This window comes from Punica granatum, chromosome 4, assembly GCF_007655135.1.
Source record: "Punica granatum isolate Tunisia-2019 chromosome 4, ASM765513v2, whole genome shotgun sequence".
NCBI classification, from domain to species: Eukaryota; Viridiplantae; Streptophyta; class Magnoliopsida; order Myrtales; family Lythraceae; genus Punica; species Punica granatum.
In genome coordinates, this window is record NC_045130.1 from 31,490,837 (window position 1) to 31,517,692 (window position 26,856).

At 39.0% G+C, this 26,856-nt stretch overlaps 4 protein-coding genes and 1 non-coding gene across 7 annotated transcripts; all 5 read left to right on the forward strand.

The window, feature by feature from the left end:
- The first annotated feature begins 4,574 nt into the window (after positions 1 to 4,574).
- Positions 4,575 to 4,648, forward strand: TRNAI-UAU. Its single transcript has one exon. It is a non-coding gene; the product is annotated as a tRNA-Ile (tRNA).
- A 987-nt stretch (positions 4,649 to 5,635) lies between these two features.
- Positions 5,636 to 9,180, forward strand: LOC116205005 (protein IQ-DOMAIN 1). Of its 3 annotated transcripts, none has more exons than XM_031537419.1 (6): positions 5,636 to 5,827; positions 6,567 to 6,706; positions 7,047 to 7,208; positions 7,645 to 7,872; positions 7,961 to 8,074; positions 8,506 to 9,180. In XM_031537419.1, exons 2-6 carry the CDS (start codon positions 6,632 to 6,634, stop codon positions 8,854 to 8,856), a joined length of 930 nt encoding a protein of 309 aa, XP_031393279.1. In that variant the 5' UTR covers positions 5,636 to 5,827; positions 6,567 to 6,631; the 3' UTR covers positions 8,857 to 9,180. The 3 variants fall into 3 exon arrangements, with proteins under 3 accessions (XP_031393279.1, XP_031393281.1, XP_031393280.1); XM_031537421.1 differs by lacking the exon at positions 5,636 to 5,827 and adding an exon at positions 5,859 to 5,991; XM_031537420.1 differs by lacking the exon at positions 5,636 to 5,827 and adding an exon at positions 5,921 to 6,071.
- Positions 9,181 to 9,558: 378 nt separating this feature from the next.
- On the forward strand, positions 9,559 to 12,007 carry LOC116205006 (nudix hydrolase 15, mitochondrial-like). Its single transcript, XM_031537422.1, has 5 exons — positions 9,559 to 10,088; positions 10,451 to 10,593; positions 10,928 to 11,047; positions 11,151 to 11,637; positions 11,724 to 12,007. The coding sequence occupies exons 1-4, from the start codon at positions 9,719 to 9,721 to the stop codon at positions 11,373 to 11,375; spliced, it is 858 nt and encodes a 285-aa protein (XP_031393282.1). The 5' UTR covers positions 9,559 to 9,718; the 3' UTR covers positions 11,376 to 11,637; positions 11,724 to 12,007.
- A 9,392-nt stretch (positions 12,008 to 21,399) lies between these two features.
- Positions 21,400 to 23,638, forward strand: LOC116205902 (pentatricopeptide repeat-containing protein At1g28690, mitochondrial). Its single transcript, XM_031538596.1, has one exon. It carries the CDS (start codon positions 21,668 to 21,670, stop codon positions 23,255 to 23,257), a length of 1,590 nt encoding a protein of 529 aa, XP_031394456.1. The 5' UTR covers positions 21,400 to 21,667; the 3' UTR covers positions 23,258 to 23,638.
- Positions 23,509 to 24,682, forward strand: LOC116205903 (signaling peptide TAXIMIN 1-like). Its single transcript, XM_031538597.1, has 2 exons — positions 23,509 to 23,876; positions 24,363 to 24,682. Exons 1-2 carry the CDS (start codon positions 23,755 to 23,757, stop codon positions 24,484 to 24,486), a joined length of 246 nt encoding a protein of 81 aa, XP_031394457.1. The 5' UTR covers positions 23,509 to 23,754; the 3' UTR covers positions 24,487 to 24,682.
- Positions 24,683 to 26,856: the final 2,174 nt, after the last annotated feature.

Consider the following 26,856-nt stretch of genomic DNA (forward strand, 5'->3'; position numbering starts at 1 on the left):
CTTTGCTTTGTCCAGCGGTCATTCATTGAACGCCCGAAATGGGAAATCAATTTTGAGATTGATAACCAATAATTTATAGATTCAATTAAAAAATTATACCACTAATTAATTGTGCGTTTTTCCAAATGATGTGACTTGGTAGTTGAACCCACCTCAATTAGTGTTCAACCACTAATGCCCATTGCAGTATTATTACATAAAAATATCTTTTCATATAGCCCTCCCAATATTTATGTCTTCATTATTATTTCTTCCTTTAAATAATTTTCAAATATCGATTTAACAAATTTGAGAGAGTTTCGGACTGTATAAATTTTCTTTTTGAAACTTAATTATATATAAAATATAAAAATTAAGAAAAGGACAACAGCGTTGAAATGTGATGAATGATCTTTAGAACTAGTCTCGGGCCTGGCATCTTCAAGCTATGTTTTCAACTTGAATTTTGTAAAATATAATTTTTGAATTTTCTTAATAATCTTCTTTATTACTCCCCAACTCATCAACAATAACAAACTCTTTATTAAACTTTGCAATTCAACAAAATAAAAGTGTTTAATAAAAGAGAGAGAGAGAGAGAGAGAGTGATTACATTATATCAGAATGGAAAAATATGAAATTGCAAATTTCTTGAAAAATTGGATATACTTTTCACGGAGTTCCTTTGGTTCAGCAATATTTAGCCTACCTGGAGAAAGGTGTTTACTACAAACTCTCCAATTTTGGAATTGCAAATTTGTACGCACCGACTATTTCAGTTCCTCGGACCTGAATGAATCAAACAAAGATAAAAGCATGAGACAATTTGCTTGTTCGACAATAATTCAGGATATAGCAAGAGAGAGTTGATCAACTGAAACTTGATACACATTACTTTCATGCTTTAACCCAGTCATAGCAAAGCAAGACCATTCAACATATAATTCCAGTATCCCCTTTAACCACTTCTAATATTGCTTCTTGCCGAAGAACGTAATGGTTATTCCCTAATTCTCACTTAAAATTTCACATCTTTAATAACTCAACAAATCAAAGATAATGGAAATTAGAATCAGATAAGACCCTTTGGAAAATATCGTCAACTGTGGGGAGATTTTAGCAAGATATTAGAGAATTTAAAGTTTCGTTTTAGTAGACATGCCGAATGATATATTTTTTCTAAGTGATATTTGTCATAGAAAAATCATATGCATATATCCGTTTATGGAAATTTGAAGGAGGACAAATGGATGACCCATCAAATCAAATTTACATTTTTTTTAAAAATTAAAAAGGATTGATTTGTTTAGACTAAAAATAAATTATCCAAAAAAGCATAGCTCAGATGCAATCAGGAAACCTCAACCCTTCCTAAAAATTGACAAAATTTCATTCGCCAACATACAAAATAAAAAAATTATAGCCCAAGCAATCCATGAAAATAATTTGCTAGAAAGAACCCAAATTACAGCAAGAAATCGAGAAAGCTTAATTACGACGGACTGATCCAACAACTCCATAACCTGAATAAAGGCAAACTTCCTCATCTCGTCTTCAATGCATTTGCTGGTGAGAGAGACAAAATTGGAAATAGGCTTGTTTGGTTTGCAAATGTGATTTTAAAATCACAACTTTAACACCAACGTGGGTTGGTTCAAGCGGTTCGGCGCTTGTTCCGCTTAAGCAAGGTCTCGGGTTCGAGTCTTTGTGAATACAGAAAATTCACGCTGGGAGAGCTTTACCCCTTAGTGGGCCGACCCGGCTCGACTGGATTAGTCGGGGCCCAATTAGGCTTCCGGATACTAGGATTCTGACTGAAAAAAAAAATCACAACTTTAACCTAATTCTACCCATAACAAAATAAAATAATTCATATAAAGTCAAAGTAGCACTGGGAATGCAATTGAGCAATGTGCCTGCACTGTAAAAACAAAACCTCAGAGCTCCGACCGTTGAACTGAAAACGAAAGATTCAGAGACATGATTAGAATTGTAAGTGCTCCAAAGGACCTTTGCTTATAGAGGAATCTATTCGTCAACATAGCAAGAAGAGAGCTATCTCGGAGAAATCCGAGATATCCACTGCCAGTTATACAAAGGAGGGATAATTGGAGATTTTGTTGTCATTCGTTTCTTAATAAATATGTTAATTGTGTACATATGTATATTATATTCTTCAGCAAATCAATGAATCAGTATGAGAAACATTTCTCCTTCATATCGTCTCTTTTGGGCAATCGGATACTCCACGAAGGCTATTAGCACAAATGCAGCCTGGAACAGCAGCAGATCGTGTCTTTCTAGAGTTCTACACTACCCGAAAAACTCGCCATCACTATCTTGATTCCAGATCTCACATGAAGATACGCCGATCCAATCTGAGGCTCGAGCAACACTCCTTGCCCTAACCATGGTTGTTAAAAGAGGACTAACGAAGATCTAGCTACACTGCGATGCTTTGCTACTAGTAGAAGCCATTTTACACCCACTTTCTTCTCCGCGGGAAATTAGAAGCATAGTTTCTGTTATTTTAGTAGCTCTTAATATTTTCTTGGATTGGATTTGCTCTTGGATTACTAGGACTGAGAATACCCTTGCTCGTGATCTAAGCCATTTCGGCACAAAGTCAAATTTTCAATTGTTGTACTTTTGAAGGGTATCCGAACCTTAGTACTCTTGTAATTGGTACTAACTATTAATATCAATTAGGGGTGTGCACGGGTACCGGGTATACCCGGAACCGGTTGGAACCTACCATAACGGGTAGGGTCTGGGTAGCTCGTATTGAAAATATGGTAGGTTCCGGGTATTAAAATTAGAAACCTGTGAAAATCGGTTCCGGTTCCTGCCTACAGGGTACCCGGAACCGGTTATTTATTTAAAAAAAAAGAGGAAAGAGTAAAGTTACTATCTCCTCTAATGAATCAGAACATAGGCGCTTTGTTGTGTGAGATTGTATTATGGATGTTCAATTTTGTGGATGGATTGATGAGACATATTATTATTTCATTGTTGTGGATTAATCTAAATTTTGTTGATAATCTATTTAGCATGATTACTGATTATGTATGCGATATTTTCGATTTTATTTAGCGAGAGGAAAAAATTTACAGGTTCCAACAGGGTACCCGGAACCTGTGGTATAATACAAGTTCCGGGTAGGTTCCGGTTCCATGATTCAACAGGGTAGGGTCTGGTTCCAAAATCTTGGAACCTGTCCCTTACAGGGTAAGGTCCGGGTATTATGAAAAATATAGGGTACCCGGAACCGATCACCCCTAATATCAATATATGCATTATTCAGCAAAAAAACAGATACTCCATGAAGGCCCAGCCGTTGAACTCGGAGCTGGAATCAGCGGACCTCCATGAGAGGTCGGGGCTGGGCTCGACAAGTGAAGCATATGCGAGCAAAAGTCCAAGATTCGAGAATCAGAGGGTGCTAAGGTGTAAGTACTTTCGATTGTGGAAAAAGACGCAGGAGAGGGCGAGAGACGGTGGAGGAAATGCGATGGATGAACTCATTTTAATCATTATTAGAAAATTAAATACATGATTCATATTGATCCATGTACCCTTAACAACATAGGGAGATGAAAAGACAATCAACCAAATGCTTCTAACCTCGTCAAAATGCTGATGTGCCACATATTTTGGTGAAACCCATGGAGACACCTCGTTGTACGAAAATTGGAGAGCTTAGCTTAAATACCTATAATATAGATACGTGAGAGAATGCAGGGAAATAAATAGTTATTGAAAGAAAATTACAATTGTGACCTTAATTATATTTGTATTATCAATTAGTCGTACATTTCTAAGGAATTTTTCAGAAAGTGAAAGTTAGACGAAATTTTACTTCTGATTTTATAATAACAGTTATATAGGCCACTTAGACTAACCCATGGATGTTATTTATGGAATTGAATCATCTGCTTATCTCTCCATTTCACATTTCATCATATGATGGCGATGATGATGACGATTTATGGAACTGAAATCATCCGCTGATCTTTCTGTTGCATATTTCATCATATGATGAGTGTGATGATCAAATGACGATGATTTTGACCCAAGCAACGTAACTTTTCATGAGAATATAGTTGCAGGAATTTTCATGTGTACTTAATTACTTGCCCGTGAGGTAAGGATTGAGGAAGAGCTCGTTGTAATGCATAGAATTCAGAATTAATCCGTCTAAATAGTATAAGGGTAAAAAGGGCGATAGTAATCGTTAATCAAAATATAAAGATCGTGGACGATGGTATAATAATAATAATAAAAGTTCTAACGTACTTTCTTTACATTATTATTATGCGTAACTTTAAAAAATGATCACATAAATATTTTAGTTAAATGGTCGGGATTGGTATTCAAATTTGACAAAGAACTCTGGTCTCAATAATTGTTCTGCTCGAACATTCCAGTGCAGATGTTCGGTACTAAATAATGAGGTTTATACATGACTCGGGTTAAACTTATATTAATAAATCTCTCCCTTCCTTCCTTCCTTCCCAAAAATGAACATGATACACACGTTACAGGTACGGAAATTATTATTTGTTACTTTTAAACTAGGAAATGTGTACCAGTGAGGTCCCGTAGCTCAGTTGGTTAGAGCGTTGGTCTTATGAGCCGAAGGTCGCGGGTTCGAGCCCCGCCGGGACCACTTTTTTATTATTTTTGTTATTGATAACTTTTTTTTTTATTCAATTTTGCAGCAAAGATGGGACCGAAATTCGGTAGCTCGAACACAAGCACCAACCAAACTCGATTATTTGTATTCTTTGTTCTGTTTTTCAATAATCTATTCAATGATCATTCATCCGTCCTCATTTTCTAGTCTAAATTCATGACAACATAGTCCTCTCTATTATTATTTTTTTCTCTTAAAAATGGAAATTAAAAAATACCCTTTGTTGATGAATAATAAACTAATCCCCGCATAAAATTATAATGAGAAATTAGAAGGGGCAGGACAGGACATCACCATCATCACCTTGTCATAGTTTGCTCTGCTGTCGCTTTAAGCCTCCGCAATTTTTGAATCCATCAAACCTCAATCTCCAACTCCAACCAATTTTACTGCACTCCACAGTCCACTCTTCTCTGCTCTTTTGTGTTTGTTAAGCTCTGTACCATGTAACCGACGAAGCCGGAACAACTCGATTATTACTCGGCCTTAAAGTACCCTTCGGGTAGAGGTAGAGGCTCGCAGAATAGAATGACTGTACAGTACTACTCATTGCGTATCTCGATCATCGAAAGGAAGCTCCCGCATGACCGACCAATAATGTAGCTGGTGCGGCTGCGACTGTTAACTGTTAATAGAATTGTCAACCGAATCTCCTACTAACCGTTCAACAGGACAAACCATTCATTAGGAAATATGGTATTTTTTGTTCCATATGCAGAGAAGATCTTGTTGTCGGTTCGATACAAAAATGACATGCCATACCGAAATACTCATAAGTTTGTGATTAACTTTGTAATTAATTAACTAAATGATTATACCCCTTTCATGGAAGGAAAATATGTATATATATACGTTGGATTAATGATAATCTTGGTTAGTTGGAAAGGCTGGAAATGGGCCATTCCCGGGAAAAATCCACACCTTCCTATACCATCCTATACCCACCAATTATTACCATCTTCTTCTGGCCTCTGTCTCTCTCTCTCCATGTCTGTCTCTCTGACTCTGACTCTGCCTATATGAATGAGCTTTCCTTTCCTTGTGGTTTACTACTAATACCTACCACCATCTTTGCCCAAATCTCGATTGCCCTTTTTCTGACTGAGGAGGAGAGGCCCCCCCAGAGCTGGTTCTGTCCTTGCCGCTTCTGTGGTATGTTGTCATTGCTCCTCGGCTACTGTTCAATAATTTTTTCTGTTTCTGTCTCCTCATTCAAACTCAAAGATGTGATCTTTTCGGGTGCTCTTGTCCTTCTTCGTGGGATTCCTGATATCGGGGAGGTCTCTGTTCCGGCCGGCGACTTGCTTGAATGTGGAGTCAGTAACGTTATTCCATTTTCTTGATGGGATGCGGCCAGTTTTATCCTGTCGGCCTTTTCATATTTCAATGGCATTCAGTGAGCTTCATATCTGATGTTTTAGTCTAGTTTGTTGCTCTTCATCATACTTTTGAGCTTGCTAATCCTGACTATGAAGGTGTCTCTTTTTGCTTGATTTGGGGGGCACTGGAGAGTTTTGAACTTACCCCTCAATTCGATTGAGGAGGAGATTAATGTATGTATGTTTTTGTGATTTTAATTGATGAGCTGAGCATAGGATAGACAACCGGTATTGATATCAGTTACATAATCGAAGATCATACACTAGGATTTGGCAAATTTTGATGGTTGTTGTGAAACTGTATGCAAGTTGGGGGACGAATGTCGTGCTACAGGAAGGGGAGACAAATACCTGTTTTAGCTATTGTACCATTTTCTCTTGTCCCTTTTTCGTATTCAGAAATATATTCTAGAGCGTTATTCCGATGCAGTCTTCTAAGAAACTGAAGAAATTTGGCATTGTTTCTATCTAATGATGCTAATGAGGGATTAATGCTGATTCTGTTCATTCAGTTGGCGGACAAATCTTGGTCCCGATCATGTTATATTTGGACTCAAGAGGCTCTCAACATTAAAATATGGGATCTGGTGATTGGTTCAAGACAATAATTAGCCGGAAGAAAGCGAAGAAAAGCAGCTTAAAGCAAGCAAAGGTACAGAACTCCCCATACGCTTTCCTGTTTTCTTTCTTTATCCCTTCTTTGAAGCAATGCTTCTACTTTTAATTCCTTTAACATGAAAGGACAGGCACGCTCTTCTTTTGCTTTGAGGAGCTTGTTCCTCCTCGATAAATTTATGATTGGCCGAGGAACCTTACAGTCGTGGTGGTTAGTGAGGACAAAAGTCAAACTAATTTAGGACATAGATACATTCTTGATCCCAAGCGAAGAGTGAAAATCCTGGAGATGTAGGATTCATCTCGGTTGATTGAGGAATCCTGTCTTATCATGAATTAAGCGTAAATTTATGTTGTTCCTGCACTTTTATGAACAGGAGTCTTCAGCTAATTCAGCCAAGTCAAATTCCTTCAAATTGGATAGCGAATCGGGAAAAGAGAGCGCTAGTTTGGTCAATGGCGCTACTGGTGATTCTCTTGGCATGCTTACAGAAGATAGAGCAGCCCTGAGGATACAAACTGCATTCCGAGCATATAGGGTATCTTTATTCTTACGTTTTCTTATGCAACTATTGCATGATGTAGCTGCTGTTTCCAATATGTCAAACTTTGCTTGATATATAAATATTGTTGCTGCGCCAGTAAGTCCCTGATTTCTGTCTTACATTTTCTCTGCCTTTGTGCTATCTTACCCATGCTTGAGTATATATGAGGAGGTTATCGGTTTAGATCCATAAATTCCTGATTAGTCATTTCTATTATTTATGTTGTCTACTTGCTTGCCCTTGTTATTCTTGGCTGTGGAAATTGCATTCGCGCATGTACAACCCTGGTACCTTCATACGAGCTTAAGCCTTTCCAAAAGTTGCTCACTTTATCGCTTTCACGCTATGCTTCTCAATACTATCAATCTGTAGAGTAAATGTTTTTTATTAATGACTACTACCATTTGCTGTCCAATTTCCCCAATTCCAGGCGAGGAAAACCTTACGCCGTATGAAAGGAATAGTACGACTACAGATCCTGACGCAAAATAACACTGTTAAAAAGCAAGCAGCAACTACCTTGGGCTATCTGCATTGTTGGAGCAAGATACAGTCTAATGTTCGGGCTCGCCGTCTCTGCATGGTAACAGAAGGCCAGATCAAACAGAAGAAATTGGAGAATCAGCTTAAACTTGAAGCTAAACTCCACGATCTTGAGGTAGACTTTATCTTACAAAGCCAAGATGACTTCCGGCATGGAATGGCAATTTAGAATGACAAAAGGTAATAATTTATGCTGCTTATAGGTTGAATGGTGTGGAGGTGCTGAAACAATGGAAGAAATCCTTGGGAGGATACATCAAAGAGAAGAAGCAGCCGTGAAGCGCGAAAGAGCCATGGCTTATGCATTTAACCACCAGGTATAATGCATATTATCAGAATCGTTTAGTGCATCGACTTAATGTTTCCCTGCTCTTGTTTTTCGTTTCTATTTCTGATAGAAACCAGAAGATTACAGAGAATATTAGGTGATTTTCTTCTAATATTTATTTACATCTGTCAAGAATAAATGACTCGAAAGCATAGTGCAAATTTATCATAAATTCAACTACTGTTGCAAGTTTGCATCTGCCATCTGCCAAGTTTGACACTTTACCATATCCTTATCCCTTTGAAAATGAGTATATTTAAGCTTCTGAACTACAAAAGAAATCATTCTCTTTTCGGATTTTGCTACTCTTTAAGACGAGCGAATACAAGTTTACCCGTTTTTCAAAAGAAATATCTAATCCCATTAGAGTAATGCTCTGCCTAATCGAGCTGTAACATTTTGAGTACTCAAATTTTGCAGTGGAGGGCCAACTCTAACCCTATATACGGTTCAAATGCATGCGAAGTTGGGAAGGCGAACTGGGGCTGGAGTTGGAAGGAGCGTTGGATTGCTGCCCGGCCATGGGAAAGCCGAGTTACCGTTCAGTCCACTAACCCGAAGAAAACTCTTATGCAAGGCAGTAAAGGAAACAAAAGTACCCCCCAACAAACTCCAAAGCAAACATCCCCCTCAAAGCCTCCGACATCCAATGGGAAACCAATGCCTAAGCCTCGTCGACTGAGTTACCCTGCAGCTGAAAAACCGAGCAACCAGAAAGCACATAGCAACTCCGAGCAAGCGAACAGTAAGAATGAATCATTGGAAACCTGAGTCGAGGAATCTGTTTCTTGGGAAGCCATTTTTTCTTTATTGGTCGTTTCTGAATGTGTAAATAATTAAGTTACCTGTGATTCGTGAATGTGCCTGAGTTGGCTTTGATTTTCTACTCTTATTATAATTTCTCTGATTTTGTATATCACAAAAGGAAATGTATTTATCGTATTATCAGATATAGCGGGTGGATCGCGAATAGTTAGTATCGATTTTGAGTTCATTGTGGAGTATGTATCAAGTTTGAAATGCACTGTATTTTGACTATCTGCTGCTGCATTGTGTCCTTTACACTTTGGAGGGTTTTATCAGCAGTCTTATCTACTTCGAGCTGCCTTTTGGCCCTCCGATGTCGATATCCTCTGCAGCTCTCTGATATCATCCTCGGTTTCTAATGGAAAGGCATTTCTTGCGGAAGACATTCACTTTTTGTTCGATGCCGCAACTTCTCTAAATCGATAGAAGATCAGTTACCAGTTCATGGAACATCATGCAGTGTCGACGGAAGAGTACTTCTTTGTGACTTTATTACGGTAAAAGGGCTACTTATTGCAATGAAAACTGATTGCACCTTGACCCAATCGGTTGCAAGACATAATTCAGCTCGAACTTCCAAGTAGACCGTGCTCCTAGTCGGATAAGTATCTCTAAATACCAGAATCATTTGGACATGTTGGTATGGGGACCGAAACCGAACACGGAACTTGAACCCGAGCCGGACCGAGCACGGGAATTTTCCTAAAGGGTGGGCTGTTTCCGTTACCAATCTCCCGACTTGCCATAATAAGTCATATATCCCAATTTATTCCGACAAGTAGAGATCTTACCTAACTCAACAAACAAAAGCAAGGGCGAACTACTAATGATCGCATCAGTTCTCAGACGAATCAGCCTCTCGCCTTCGCTTTCACTCCCACCGGTCCTTTCCGCTTCTCTAATGGACTCGCCGGCGCAGCCCTCCTGTCAGAGGCTCCTCGCCCTGGCCCAGCAGCTCCGCCTCTACAGGCCACCGCCCTCGCTCGACGACGACTCCGAGGAGCAGCGGATCGAGGAGGCCGCCGGGAAGGTCGTGTCCCAGGTGGGGATCCCGGAGTCGCAGACGGCGATCGCCAGGGACCCGGAGAGGTTCCGGCCCAAGAGGGCGGCCGTGCTGATCTGTCTCTTCGAAGGGGACGCCGGGGATTTGCGGGTCATCCTTACGAAGAGGTCCTCGAGATTGTCCACTCACTCCGGTTAGTTTTAGGGATTTTTAGGGTTTCAAGGGAGAGTTGAATTTGAAATTCGGCGGCCATTGAACCAATTGGATCATTAGTTTGATAATTGATGGAATATTGCTCTTCGGATTCCTCAAAAGGCTGAACTTTTTGGTCTCGATTGAATAATTGGGAGCACCGGTTTCGTCGACGTTGGAAATGGATGCTTCTCTAATTGAAAACTTAGCTTGGAGAATACAATGGAGAGTGCTTCCTTGTTATCGCAGCTTCATGAAATTTGAAAATGCTTTTCCTGGGAATTATGGCATTGCAATTTCTTGATGGTTGAACGACTGGTATTAGTTGATCCTGTGGATGAATGGGATGTGATTGGGTTGCAGGGGAAGTTTCATTGCCTGGTGGGAAATCGGATCCCAATGATAAAGATGATGCGGAGACAGCTACGAGGGAAGCAAAGGAGGAAATTGGGTTGGATCCGTCCCTTGTGAATGTCGTGACTGTGATGGAGCCGTTCTTGTCCAAGGTACGAATAAGAATCATGCTTATCATGGATTTTGTGTGAGCTTGGCTGTCAAGGGGTATAAATGTAGAACTGTTTGCATGATTGGTATCAACTTACGAGCTTAGAGAAATGGTGTTGATTAATGGACCGAGCTTATTTGCTGAGCAGATTGTGTGAATCTTACAGGTTCAACTAGACAAGGCATAAATTTATAAATGAATTGTCATTATTTAACTGTTCCACGCCGATTCGAATATTCTAGCGACTTAATATTTCGTTCAGTTGCAAGACTATGATCCACATATGCTGTCATGATCAATTACATAGCTTGGTAACGGGTTGAATTTGCATGCAGTACCTATTGAGAGTAGTGCCTGTGATAGGCATCCTCACCAATAAGAAAGCATTCAATCCTTCTCCAAATCCTTCAGAAGTCGATAAAGTGTTTGATGCCCCCTTGGAGATGTTTCTCAAGGTATTACTTTAATTTGTTCTCCTTAATGTTACTACAATCGATGAAGTGATTCAAAGGTTTCAGAGTGAGTGACATTTCTGGTTCTTTCTTAAAACGTCTGCAGGATGAAAACCAGAGGTCTGAAGGGAGAGAGTGGATGGGAGATAAGTATATGTTACATTTCTTTAATTACGAGGTTGAGGGTGAGAAGTACTTGATTTGGGGCCTCACAGCATGGATCTTGATCAAGGCTGCAATGATTGTGTTTGAGAGACCCCCAGCTTTTCCTGAGCAGATCCCGAAATTTAAGTATCCTAGAATTGTTGCAAAAGACACTACAATGCCTTAGAAATTTTTGTACTCCAGAGCGTTCGTCATGACCTTACAGTAGAAAAAGGGCGGGGGCTATAATTTGATTGACGAAGATGTGTAGATGTTATCATAAACAAGTCCTAGAGTCTATTGTGAAAAAATGTTTCTGTTAGGTGCCCTCGTTAAAGTTGCCTTCTCAGTTTCTGAATTGTAAAGGGAATAAGCATCAGTAATACCTTTGCCAAGGATAATTCTTTGTGGGACGATATGGCGAGGGAATTGATCTTCATGATTTTGAGGTTAGATGTGTTCTCTTTTAAATTGACTTAAGAACTTGCAGGTTTGAAAATTCGTGAACTTCTAACTCTCTTATCTTTTCATGCAGGAATTGGCCTCATAGAAAATGAGTGGCGTCTTTCTTTACCCTTTAAAGATGCCTGTCTTCAACGGTGGGTATATTCTGAGACGATGTTGGTGTCTTCTGTTATCTCCTATCCATTTTTTGCTGTTAAGTGGGGGTGGATTGATGTACAGAAGAAGTGAACTAGGAAAATTGTGATGTCGAAACCTGGATGAATTCTTGTTAGTATGGTGATTGAGACCTTGGCAAAGTGTAATTTCAGTCATACTTTGGCATTTATTTAAAATAAACAAATTCATTTCGTCTTTTGCTGTTCTTGCTGTTCATCAGTATGTGTGCATTGGCTGTAACTCCGATGAATGCGTGGATCCTCAGGCTTGTAAAAGGTCAAAATTGAAGGAAAGACATCCCATTGCCGGAATTGCAAAGTAAACAACACCACATGGGATTAGGCACGGAATGCTCGAGCCATTCAATTCCATTTCTGCTTCTCAAATATGATCCTGACATTAACGTTTATCGGGAAGTTGGAGCTCGCATGCTAGCCAGCGGTGGTCAGATGAAAACGGTATTCAGAACATAAGAAACATATCGGAAAGCGCATTTCAGAAATTATAGGAAAGATGCATTTCGTTTTTATCGTCTATGAACACCGTATACCTTCATTTTCTTGTGGTATCCATTGAGCATGATGAGAGTTTGGGTGATTGCCACGGATATATGCGTGCCTCACTTTGCCGAGAAGATGCGAGTCCTAGGTAGTCTAAGCTGCTGGTTCATATCCGAGAAACAGGAGCAATCATGTGAAATTGCAGGAGAGCAATCGACTTTATGGAAAGCAATCTTTGTATATCTTTCTTTTCAAGTGAGCTAATCAACGCTATGAAAACACAGATATCATGCTATGTGACCAAATGGTATTTTAATTGGAACCCCAATATTGCAGCCTCCATTCGATACCAATCATCAGTCGTCAAATCGCGTAAAGCGGTAATGGGACGAGTCCTATGTAAGAACGGCTCTCATGGTGGGGAGGAATCCGAACGAGAACACAATGCCAACGATAAAAGGCGGGAATTGTACAAAAGCAAACGAGATTTAATTAAACGCAAAAACAGACAGAGAACCGAACTTGGAAGGTTGTTCTTTACAGTAGAGGCGTACGGACGCCTTCCGTAGTCCGTAGTGGCATGAAGAGAAAAGAAGCCAAATCAGATAATATAATGTATGACTCCTTCACGGCCAATAAGAGGAGAATAGAGAAATATTTTGGTGATTTTACTTTGTCACGTGATGAAAAGAAGCATCAATTAGATTGCGAGGAATCAAGAAACGAGTGTTAATCACTGTGTGATTGTCATAATTGTTTTTTATTGGTAACATTTTTATTGGTTTTCTCTTGACATGTAACTATATATTAGGTAAGATCCTTGATGATTTTAAAACGAGAAAGTGTAGAAAAGCTCCGATCCTACTCCCCTCCCATTTGCTAATTGCTATTCTATGCGACAAAGCAGAAAAAAAGATAACTTAATTAGTGCAAAGTAGATATGGGAATTATAAAGCTTATGCACAATCGAGATTCTAGTTTTGTAACATTCTCTGCCAAATATTGTTAGGTTATCTTTAATGGAAGTTTGATTTGTACTGATTCTTTTCTCACCTTTTTGTCAATCATCTTTATAGTCTTTTTCTGTCGAAAAATTGACAGGCTTATTTCGGGCTCGGATTCATCTACAACTTAAAAGTTTAAGCTAATAAATTGCTAGACCATTATCTCTTATAAGCCTATGGATTTCCTCTCAACTTTTTCATGCGAGATTACCTCCAATACCCACAATCACCATTCTTCATATAGGAGAGAAACCGTCCCAACAATTCTCCCCATTTCTCGATTATGTGGAGGACTTCGTCATAATCCCCGTGATACGACGGCAAGCAACACACTAAACAAAACTAACTTCGAGTCAGGCTTCCACTTCCGAACTCGGATACCAATTGTTAGGACCTTCACTAGTCACGAATTCCACACTTGGAACTGGTGTGGTATGGGTTTCCACGTATAGGGTGTGCACTCCCCTAAGATCGTTACCTTGGGCTTTGATACCACTTGTTGGAAAAAATCCACAGGCTTACTTCGAACTCGGGTTCATCTGCAACTTAAAAGCTTAAGCCAATAAATTGTTAGACCATTATCTCTTATAAACCTATGGATTTCCGCTCAATTTTTCCATGTGGGATTATCTCCAACACCCGCCATTACCTTATTTTTTTCATATAGGAGAGAAATTATCCCAACATTTCGAAGCGTATGGTTTTGGGCTGAATTCAGATAAGCTTGTACTGAATTCCGTAACATTTCAGGATTATGTAACATCCCAAATTGCCTGTCATAGCTTCCAAGAGATGAGAGTCTTGGGAAGTGAGTGTTGTATAATTGTGAATGTACATTGTGACTTGTGAGAGGAATGAGTAATTTGGAATTTGCAAATGAAAGTCAGAATGCTCGGAGTTGGAACGACAGGTTTTGGGCATTGCAACCAAGGTTGTCAGAATCGCGATTCTACCTAGAATCGGTCGAGGGTCGTAGAATCGTGAATCGCGATTCGAATCGTAAATCGTAAGATTCTACCTGTAATTAAAAAAAACATATATTTATATATGTAGCATACTTTCCAGAGCAAAAAAAAATCAATCATTGTTCATTCAAATAAAGACCACAAACCAAAAAATCAACAATAAGTCATAAAACACAAAATATCCTTACAAATTATCGAAATTCAAGGTTCAAATCATAACTCAACAACATACCGTTACAAACACAAAATATTGTTCTTGTGGAGATTTGCATTGGCAGCTGCAACAGCATACTCTACAGCTTGTTCCACAAAAGGGTTCTCTCGAATTCACTTGAAATGCAAACCAGTTAAGGTAAATGCAACTGATTCAAGTTCCTTTCCTTGTAATGTGACCATTCGAGATATAAGCTTACTCTATAGGGCACTGGGCAGAATGCAAGACAACACAGACAACTACATGGAATCTAACACTGACTTGCCTTGAAGAGATCGGCCAGAGAGTGAGCTGCTCAATACACATGCTTTATAACTGAGGCAAAGCCAACTCACATCTGTCCAAGACTCGGAAAGAAACAGAAACAGATTACAAGAGTCTGTAAATTAACCAAGAAGCCATTAATAGGCAGCGGAATGGAACTGGAGGAAATAAGACATTTGATCAATTACAGCGGAAGCTGGCTAGAGGAAATACCACATTTTATCAAGACCTTTCTTTTTCAATCTAGCTCTCTCAGTTTCGAGTTTTTTGATGTTCCTTTGGATCTGATTTATGTAACCCAGGGCCACATTCAGCTGATCTGATACTGCCCTCTTTCCCTAAATACAGTTACCTAAAGTTTAGTCAGAAAGCAAACCCTAATTCAATTTCAAGCTTATGTCATTCCAGTTAAATGTTTATATTAGCTCCAATCTCAAACCTGCACCTCATGCACATAAAAGGATCAGATGATTATCTCGAGATCATAATTCTTGGAAGCAATTAACCAACGATAGATGATAACCACAAATTTGCACACAAGTAGTAACAATTGAATTAATCATTTCTTTAATTTAGAGACAACAATTCAGCAAGTTTTCACTGGAAAATCTGTTAGTGTGAGTTTCCCATCTTTTTACCTTAAGGATCTGGGCAGGCAGCAAAGATCGAAGCGAAGCATAAAGGGTATTCATTTCTTTCCTTCTATGCCGCTCAATCTCTCTGTGACGTGTCTTCTTCTTCTTGTTTTCTTCATCAACATCAGCATCTTCAGGGGCCTTATTGCTATCATTAGTTGTTTGTCCAGAGACGAAAGGCTTAGGAAGAGAATAATTGGGACGCAGCTGGGGCTCATGACCTCCAAGCATTTCTTGGCCATGAGACGAAAGGCTAAAGTTGAAGACGGTATGATCATGAGGATGAACATAATCAGTAAGAATCAGATCTTGAAAAAGAAATCGAATATACATTGTAACACTGGGGAAGAAGGGATTGGGACCATAATCGACTCAAAATCGAAGATTGTACCTGCCGGTCCTGCCTTGCCCCCGATCGAAGCTCGGAGTAGCTGCGCGACCCGAGAACGTATCCGCCGCTATGTAACCTGGAGAAGATGGATGGCAGCTCGGACGAGCTAGCTAGTCGGAAGAAGAACTAGTTGCACCGTTAATCGAAGGTGGATGGAACTATGGAAGATTTCGACTGGAAATCTCGAGAAGTTAGGGTTAAACCACAGTAGAGAAGGAAGAAAGGGCGGGCGGGAGAAGGGGGAAGGGGGGGAAGGCTATGGGCCTGGGCTTCGGCCCCTTCTGGGCCTGCGCTTGGGCTGACTTGGGCCTAACCGTAGAATCGCAGAATCGGCCTTATTCTGCGATTCTCCGGTCTAGCTCGCGATTCTGGCCCGATTCTACAAATACCGACTCACCCCCTGCAATCGGAATCGGTGACCCCCTTACTACGATTCGAATCGCGATTTTGACAACTATGATTGCAACACCAAGCTTACTGCCCAAAGTCAGAATACTCGGAGTTGCAACTCCAGTTTCAATTCGTCCAACCGCAAAACATAGTGTGAAAGTCAGAATGCTTGGAGTTGTAACTTCGACTTTTGGATGTTGCAACACTGCAACAGTTATTATTTGAAAAGTTGTGACTATGTTTGGAATGATATAAATCATTTGAAAGAGCACGAATACTTCTTGTATAAACAAACGTAAGAGGGGTTGAGGCATCAATTGCCAATCATCAACCTCCTTTTCTCCTCTCTTTCTTTCTGTTTCTCTTCCCCGGTAATATCTTCAAGAAGTCTCAAGGAGAGATTGACTGATATTCTTGTCACACGAAGATCTCAGTGGTCGTGTTGTATCCTAGATGTGAGATATTGCAATTGAAGTTCCCGCGACAATCTCTTCGTAGTGGAGGCAATAATCACCTAGAAAAGTGATCTTCGTGACTCTGACAACAAATTCCGATTCTACTTTATGACTCACTTCTCAAACAATGAGTACATGGCTTCATTCTCACAAGTGGCACCAATGATAGGGGAAGGAATCCAAGATCATGACATGAAGACTCTATCCATGGTGTATCGTCTGCTTTGGACACGCTTGGGATGATTAGAAAAAAAAGTGTCTCGTATTATTATGATATTACCAAAACCCTATTATTATCTCCCATATCAAATTTTTTTCGATGTGAACACTGATATTCGAAAACCTAATTGGACTCCGACTAATCTAATCGAGTCGGATTTTTTCTCTAGGGGGTAAAGTTTTCCCAATATGAATTTTCTACCTCATGGATATCCAACCTAACACAGTTTAGATAACCTCATTTTATGTTTGTAGTAAGATTTGGAATGTTAAGAACGCAAAAAATAAAAAGTAAAAGACAAAATGTCTCATCGCTTAAGGTTTTTTTTTCCCCTCTCGATTACAAATGAGACACATTTGCTTACAAGAGTGGATGGGGGAAGGAAATTAAAAATAGGGGAGCATGATAGTTTCGCTTGTCAAATTCATAATTTTTTTTTCCGCGCCCACCCTAGTATCCAAATATCCATTGGGTTCGAACTAATTCAGTCGAGCATGATTGACTTATTAAGGGTTAAATCTCTCACAGTATGTAATTTTTTCCATTTACAAGAATCGAACTTAAAACTTTACTTAAGGGAAATAAATACCGAACCGCCTGAACCAACGCACGTTACTTAATCCATAGCTTCTTAATTTTAAATTAAAAGTGGTGATACTGTATCATATCCCATTCTACATATAAGTCAATCTTTGTTTGTAAGGCACGAGCAAACTTTTCGGAGCCACATTCTCAGACTTAACTAATTGGTCGGTAATTCTTTTGTCAGGTACGTACAAATTCTACTTATATAAATAAAAAGGGCGGGAGGACAAACGAACAAAAATCAGATTGTGCGCTTTAACTTAGACTAATTAATTGTTCACAAAATAGAAAAAAATTGCAATTGATTTCTTCACTTTTCAACCACTTTGGATAATTAACAATTTAACAAATGAATAATGCATCGGCTTCATGCCCTATAAATTGGCTATGTCCTGAACTTGAATCTTCCATCAACTCATCATCAACCTATAACATCAATTTACTTTTCGGACAAACATATTGCAATGGCCATCTTTAGATATAGTCTCCTCCCTATCCTGATTCTAGTTCTACTCCCGAGCTTCGAGACTCGAGTTCTCGATCACTATATAGAAGGAAAGATGTTGAACAAGTCCCTGATTAGAGCATTGGTCGAAGTCGAAGCTTTGAGCAACGACAACAAAGAAGTGAAGCCTAATGGGTACGAGTCAATGAGACAGAGTCCAGGCGGTCCTGATCCGAGACACCACACATAAAACCGTGGGATTATCGTCTCGATTATATGCTAGTTTTTTCGAGGATATATAGTTAGATATCAACTAGCATTATATGCTGAGAGAAGGAAATCTGAGTTATCCGTATTCTAGTTAAAGTTTATTATGCATATTCGGCATTTGAATTTCATGAAGTTTGGCTAGAGCCAGAGATTGTCTCAAGTTTATGTATGTCCAGTTAGGACGATCGTGTGCTTTTGGGATCAAATATATTTCTTGACAGAATAATACCATAAGAAAAGAACTCAACTATCTTAATCGTGCTTGGAGATATATAAAAAGGAATAAATGACATGTAAATTATGTATTTTTCTGTGTAATTTTCAGATTTAGGAAGCACTTTCAAGTTTTTCTTTAAAATTGTAATGTTTACTCCAAATATACGTGCCATCAGTTCTCATCGACTATCTCGTTAAGTGTTGACGGCACATTACTACGTAATTAATTTTTTTTGTAAAAATTTAATAAAAACACAAATATTAAAAATTCAAAAAAAAGAAGTCTATAAAATAAAATATCCACACCCTTTGATGAGGTTGTCGACCAACCCACAGCATACCAGCAACCTCATTTCAAGAAGCGTTAACTGCTCTTTAGGGCCACCACCCTCAACATTTTGCTGAGATTGATATCCTGGCTTGAGATTATTAATCTCGAGGGCGGCATACTCCTTGGTAGCTACCACTCCAAGAGATGAAGAGTTGATGACAGCTTCTGAACTCACTAGCGACCTCATTTAAGAGCACTCATTTCCAGCCATTGTTGGGGTTGGATGTTGATTTTTTATTTTATTTTTATTGTTACTGATTGTTTTTTTAAAAAAATTTATCAATGACATGGCAGCGTGACGTCAGTTTTTAACCAAAAAATTGACGGAGACTAACGGTACGTTTAGATTTGGAGCAAACATGAAATACAGTGATCTTATAGAGAATTTAAGTACGTGCTATATCTAAAAAACTAAAAAAGTACGTGATGTAATTTACAGGTTATGTACTCTATATACATGTATGCACTTATCCAGGACCGTAGAATATTTGTATTACTAGCAGGAAAAATTATTTTTTTTAATAAATTAAGGACCAAATTATGCTGACCAATTTTTAATATGTAATGCTTGAAATTAGTGGCTCTTCGAGGCAAAGGTATTGTACATTAGTTGAATCCAGCATATGCACGGATAATAAAGTATAGTAACGAGTTCTTTAATAGCTTAGTTAGCAATGGATAAATAGCAACACATAGTATGGAATTCATGGCGTTTGGTGAATTCCTGGTAATTAAATTATTAGTAATATACGTTCCCATTAAGGTGAGAATATGAAATCTCACCCCTTAATGATAATCTAAATTACTAGTAAAGTGAGAATGTGAGAGTGAAATTATGGATTGCTTACCTTTTTTGTTATTATAATTACTATATCAATGTACTAAATTCAAGTCCCTTCTTTAAAAACTAGAAAATTTAAGTTTAACTTATCAAAACCTACTTTTGGGATCAGTGGCCAATAGAAAAAAGAAAGATAATTGCACTTTTCTTCTCTCGGAGATAAATCGCACTTCGTACAAAACATTGCCACTATCCAAGGCTTTTGGCAACCAGCTATAACACTAGCTTGCTAGGCCCAACTGAGAGGTCAACCTCTTGCATATAGGACATGGATTAACCTATTATTGGCCTTTTGAAGTCATTCTTTCTTTATTTCATGTAAATGCGCCACTTAGGCAAAAGGAAAAATTGGCATGATTCAAGAGTAGAAGAAAAAGAAGTGTTGTCTTTGAAAAGTAGAGATTACAGTGAAGTGAGTTGACTCAAGCGGTTCGATAATTATTATTCGGTAAGATCTCGGGCTCAAGTCTTGTGAATAGAAAAAATTCATGTTGGAATAGCTTTATTTTATCTCTTAGTGAATTGACTCGGCTTGAATTGGATCGGATTAGTCGAGGTTTGTTCGACTTTCGAATACCAAAGTACACACTTAAATATAATGGTAAAGATCTTAACTACCAAATGTGTTGTACTTCATAAATGGTGTGTTTATTAGGTTAATTTTACATGCAGCATAAAGAGTTAAAACTCATTAGAAGTATATCGTGAACAGAGTTAAGTTGATACTCGAGGAGCGGGAAGTCGTTTCAGTCAACACCTGGGCACCTCGTCTTTCCCCTGAGGAAATGAAATTTTTGTTCACTGATATAAAGGAAGATGCTATAGTTCTTGTCAAGGATCTTATAATCCACATCAGAAAAGTAAGAGCACATTTTTTTATTCAAAAGATGATTGAGCTCAGTACTTTATTAAAGTGTTTGAATTGGACATTAGACCAATCACTTTATATGAGCCTAATGAAAATTTTAAGATAATATTAGAGTTGGGCCTTGACTTTATGCCAGCTTATTAATTAAGCGACAACACGACTCTCTGCACCTTTGCTAGCTATGATCTCACATCAGAAAAGTAAACAAATCCTTGGATTTAAATTTTTATTCTAAAACCAAATAAGCCGATATATAATGTTCATATCTTATTCTTCAACCTGATGTAATTGTTACTTGCAGTTGGCATAGAAATAAAATTGTATGTACTCGGAAGAGCAGCTAAAGACTCTTCCCAAACGGCATTAGGATATTCCATTGGACCGAACCGGCATGAAAACTTTGAACAGTGAGTGTGTCAGTAGATACTAACCGTATCGGTGATCTAGTTGGAGCATGTTGAGGTTTCTAAACTCCTACATAGATGTTGGAGGCCTATTTACACCAAACTTCCGGATTCAACAGGCTCCTTGAGTGCAGGTTTACAAGTAGGGAAGTCCCCTTACTCGTCTAGCTCAGTAGGTTGGCGGCGGTATGCCGGTATCGTAGTGGCTTTGCATTGATGGATCCAGACCATTTTCCTATGGTAGCCAATTCAGCATAGGATTGCAAAGTGGCATTAGGCAGGATCTTAAATCTTATAGATCCTCTTTTATCCTTAACTCGTGTTTGGGGGCATTTCAAGATATTTTACTAGAACGTCTTTGAATTGCTTAAATGCCCTTCAATTATTGTTTAAAAAATTATAATGAAATTTTTCATAATTAAAAAATAAATAGATCGATTAAAGTTATATTTTAAAACTTGAGAAGTTAACTTTTGAGAATAAAAGAAGAGGAGTGAAATAAAAAAGAAAACGCGGCGGCCAATCCATGAAGAGGGAGAAGGGGCGACCTCGTCGGTGCCAGAGCCCATCGGCCCCTCTCGAGGATTCTTTTATTGCGACTACGATTCAAGTCGGATATTCTAATATAGAACAGGACTCAGTTACCCAAAAAAAAAAAGAAAAAAGAAGAGGACTCATATGGTCATAGGGTGTAAAACGAGTGGAAGGCACAACTTTAGGGAGCTAAATGAAAATAAACTCTCTTTTTTTTTCCCCTGTCGTCTTCTTTCTTTCTTGCACCTGAGTCCGCTCTCTCACTGCTCTTTCCAGCTCAAACTGGACGACCTTGTCTTAATTTTCTGCCATGGCAGCGTGACAAAATGCTTAGGCTGCCATTAACCAGACTCTGCCTCTCACATTCCCGACCGATCTACAGCCACCAATTTCCACCGCCCCAGCCTTCTTCCCCGCCGCCGGAAGAATTCCTCTCCCGTTCCATTCCCTCAGCTCTCCCGTCAGCCCTTCAGCACTATATCAACTCGGACGCCCCCCACCATGGCCTAAAGCTTCACGCCCATATTATAAAAACCGGGTTTCAGCCCAACGTTAATGTCTCCATCAAACTCCTCATTCTGCAGTTGAAAAGTAGTTGCTTGAGATATGCCCAGCAAGTGTTCGACGAATTGCCCCAGCGGACTCTTTCCGCTTATAATTACTTGATCGGTGGTTACCTCAAACAGGGGCTAGCCGAAAAGTCCCTTGACTTGGTCCGCAGATTGGCCTGCGATGGTGAGAGGCCTGATGGGTTCACTCTGTCTATGATCCTGAAGGCCTCTACTTGCGGCGATAACACATGCTTACCTCGGAATTTATGTGGGGTTGTGCATTGCCTGATTATGAAGTTGGATGTCGAAGCAGATGATGTTCTCTATACGGGTCTTATTGACTCGTATGTTAGGAGTGGCAAAGTCCATTATGCCAGAATCGTGTTTGACATGATGTCTAAGGAGAATGTGGTCTGCTCGACTTCAATGATCACAGGGTACATGAACCGAGGTTGCATTGAAGATGCGGAAGAGATATTTGAGAGAGTGTTTGAAAAGGACATTGTGGTCTTCAATGCGATGATCGAGGGATACAGTAAACGTAGCGAATACGCTAATCGAGCACTTGAGGTTTACATTGGAATGCAGAGGTCAGGCTTTCGTCCCAATACCTCTACATTTGCGAGTGTGATTGGAGCTTGCTCGGCCTTGGCATCATATGAGGTTGCTCAGCAGGTTCAGTGTCAGCTTGTGAAGACGCAGCTATTCACGGACATCAAATTAGGGAGCGCACTAGTAGATATGTACTCAAAGTGCGGCAGAGTTCAGGATGCTTGGAGAATTTTTGATTGTATGCCAGAGAGGAATGTCTTCTCGTGGACTTCGATGATTGATGGGTACGGGAAAAATGGGGAACCTTATAAAGCCCTTGAGTTGTTCTGTCTGATGAGAGAGAGGCGGGTGGAGCCCAATTACGTGACATTCCTTGGAGCACTCTCAGCATGTGGACATGCTGGGTTAGTTGAAAAAGGCCGTGAGATTTTCAAGGACATGGAAAGGGAATACTCATTAAAACCGCAGATGGAGCATTACGCCTGCATGGTTGATCTTCTGGGAAGGGCAGGCAGCTTAGATGAAGCGTGGGATCTCATCATGAGAATTCCTGAGAGGCCCAATTCGGATGTGTGGGCTGCATTGCTTAGCTCGTGTAGGCTTCACGGAGAGGTTGAGATGGCACGAGTAGCAGCCAATGAGATCTTCAAGATGAATGCAAGTAGTCGGCCTGGGGCATACGTTGCGCTCTCCAATACTTTGGCAGATGCCGGGAAATGGGACAACGTGAGCGAGATTAGGGAATTAATGAAGGTGAGGGGTGTAGCAAAAGACACTGCTTGTAGCTGGGTTGGTGCCGACAACGTCTCATGAGGCACAAAGGAGGTCGTCGTGTCGAGTCACATTATCACATTCTTGATTAGTTTCATTGTACATCGCAAGGATCATAGTCAAAGGAGACGGGTCAAACTTCAAATCATGCAAGTACCCGGGGACTAGTATGATTGGTCAATCAATTTTGTTAGATTCCCAGCACAAAGAAGAAGACTACAAGCAAGGGGCTTTAAAAATTGAAACTCATGACTAGAAGCTATACACAGCAGAGAGACAGGGGCAGCCTATGTGGAAGGTTGATGAGGTGGAGTTTTGGTATAGGTTGTTCATCCGTTTCTTTCTATAATCAGAACCTTGTCTTCTACGAGACGGCAGAGGCAAACCTTTGACTTTTTTAATTATATAATTTTGTCTTTCCAATGATTCTTTTTGATTTCTCCGTCAAATATTGGTGATAGTCTCCCAAAGACCAATAAACCTGACAGAAAACAGAGACAAGCAAAGGAGAGGAGGAAGAAGAAGAAGAAGACGAAGCCATGTGTTGTTGCTGCTGTGATGATGACTGCGAGTGCAGGCCTCTGGGGTTTCTGCTTGGCCTGCCCTTCGCCTTCCTCTCCATTCTCTTGTCCATCATTGGAGTCGTAGTTTGGATCGTCGGGTAAGATTTATTTTAATCATTCAATTCCTTGGCAAGAGCTCGAGATTTTCGCAAGTTTTGCTTCTGGGTTCCAAAGAAGTTGTTCGTGCATGCGAAGCCATCTATGCAGATTATTGTGATAGGGACATTAACAACACTAGCAAAGAAGAAAAAGAGCTCATATGACCACTTTAAGTGCGATTAATTTTTGGTCTGTGAATGACTTTTAAGTGATTGGTTAAGTTGATCCAATATTCTTAAGGATGCGATTCGATTAATTGACCATAGAACTTCCGAAAAATGTCCCTCATATAAATATATACAAAAGCAATTCCAGGGAAGGAAAAAAATGGGTTCAACTGAGAAAAAGGAATCATTGAAAAGAAAGAGAAGTTTAGGGGCAGAAGTGTATAATCTTTTAAGACATTACGGACTTTAGTTAGATGAAACTACGACAAAGGTACTGTGTTTTCCTTTCTGAGTGCTTGAATGTGCTTGGCTATGTAGGTTGGTGCTGAGCTGCATCTGTCCCTGTTGCTTCTGCGTGACTATCTTGGTTGAGTTTGCACTGGGCCTTATAAGAGCTCCTATCGCCGTGATGAAGTGGTTCACCTCCAAGATCCCTTGTTAGAGGTCTTCATTGGAATGTTGAGTTCGATAGGCACATGCTGTTAACCCAAATTCCATGGAAACCGGGTGATTCATTGATTTCTTGATGTTATCCCAGGAGCTTGGTTTTGATATGGAATGAGTGAGAATTAGTTGTTTCACTACACATCTTTCTTTTCATTGTCCATATTTTGAGTAATAACGTTCTTTTAGGGTTATTGTATGACTGTCTTGCCCCTGCTCGCATGTGCCCGTGATCTCAGTGACCACTAGCATCGTCGATCGATCGGGGCTGTGATGGCCCATACCCGGCCACACTGCTCTGACGAGGTCTCTGGCCGCCCTTCTCCCTCTTCAATCCATATAGGGTTATTTTGTTTTTTCCTTACATAACATATTATCCTATTTCGCCATAAATCTACCTTTTAATTGGGATTAATACCTTAGTAATTATATTTTAGCGAATCTCATTCCACTCTTTATCCAACCCACCAAACGTGTGCCTGACCATTGTGCCCGAGGGGGCCATGTTTGGCTTGGGGAAGGTTTGAGTAATGTGACACATTTCCCTTAGTGCCTTGGCAGTAGGTTTCTAGTTGTTGGTGTCACATTATCCGAACATCAAATTGCAAACTTCTTATATTCCATATTATCACTAGCACCAATAATTTTGGCACGTATCAGTGAAAAATTCAATGATGTAATCATTGTACAGTGCATGCAATCACTTTTTAAATTACTAAGTGATCAATTGGCTTGGGGAAGGTTTGAGTAATGTGACACATTTCCCCTAGTGCCTTGACAGTAGGTTTCTAGTTGTTAGTGGCACATTATCCGAACATCAAATTGCAAACTTCTTATATTCCATATTATCACTGGCACCAATAATTTTGGCACTTATCAGTGAAAAATTCAATGATGTAATCATTGTACAGTGCATGCAATCACTTTTTAAATTACTAAATGATCAATTATTTGCTAATGAGTGCAATCTAACCGTCCAAAAAAAAAAGATAATTGCACCAAAAGGCTATTACGCATAAATCTTACCATAACTTGTTACACTAAAAATAAATTTTCTGAACTTAAATTCAACAAAATCTTACTCGAACTCAACCCGAGCAGGCTTTGTCTTAGGCTGTGTGCATCCCCAATTTGTTAAACTTGGTCGAGCGCTTGAACCACTGTGGCTCCTAATTCCACATGTGGCTTTAGTGACTAAAATAATTTTAAAATTTTATATTTCATCATATACAGTCCAATATCCCAAAATTAATTAATCTTTTAAAAATATAATATAATATGTAAATAAAATTAAAAAAAGAGTTATAAACAATGCACTTAACGCTGGCACATAATTTTTCGAATTGAAATTATGTTTATTTGCGGGTAGGACGAGTCTCATTCTTGTTATTCAATAAAAGGAAATAAATCATTTTTCATATAGTCAGAATACCGATTTCCAGGGATGAAGTCCAGACAGCGCTTGCAAAATAACGGCTGCATATATAGTGCATATATGCTCCTTTCAACAGAGCTTACCCTCAGTCCCTACTAGAAATGAACATGTTTGTATTTCTTATGATTAAATTCCACATCAATATAGATATAGATATAGATGGACCACATGTAAAAATTCTTAAATATTTGTCGTAAAAGTCGACATTCCGTCTTTTTTAAGCAGCTAGATGTACAGTGCGTTTGACCGAATATGAAAGAGTGGATAGACATCAAAACTTTTCAAATCGGAGGGAACAAACGATTGAGGACGGGCGACCTCATTTAACATCTGAAAGATCGGTGGATGGGAACATTAGTACTGTACATTAAATAATTGAAATGCCCACGTGATTTATTCGTGAAAATAAGTGGAGGTAAAATAATTGGTAGTCAAGACGAGTTTTGTTAGATTAGAATTAGGCCTCAACTAGATTTGAGACCACGTTCCGTGGGTGCTTGTGATGTTTTTTCGTTAATTTGTCATAAATAGATAAATAAATAAATAAATAAAATCTTTTTGTTTCTATGACTTATTTTGTTTATGGCTTAATTATATGTAGTATTATATATTAATAGAAGTAATATTGATTGAGAATATAGATTCGTTATTGTTATATTGTTACTCTTTTTTTAAAAAATTGAAAAGTTTAAAATTATTTGTAATATATTTATATAGATTGTTTTATTTATTTTTCATAGAAATTTATTGAGAAATAGTATACCGTATAATGCTAAATCCAATACAACTTCCCATATGAATAGTTATATTAAATAATACATATTTTGCTTGTTGATATTGAAAAGATATGATAATTAGTACATTTTGTAATAACATGAGTTACATATTTGCAATCTGAATCTTAAAAGTTAAATATCCATATAACATATTGGA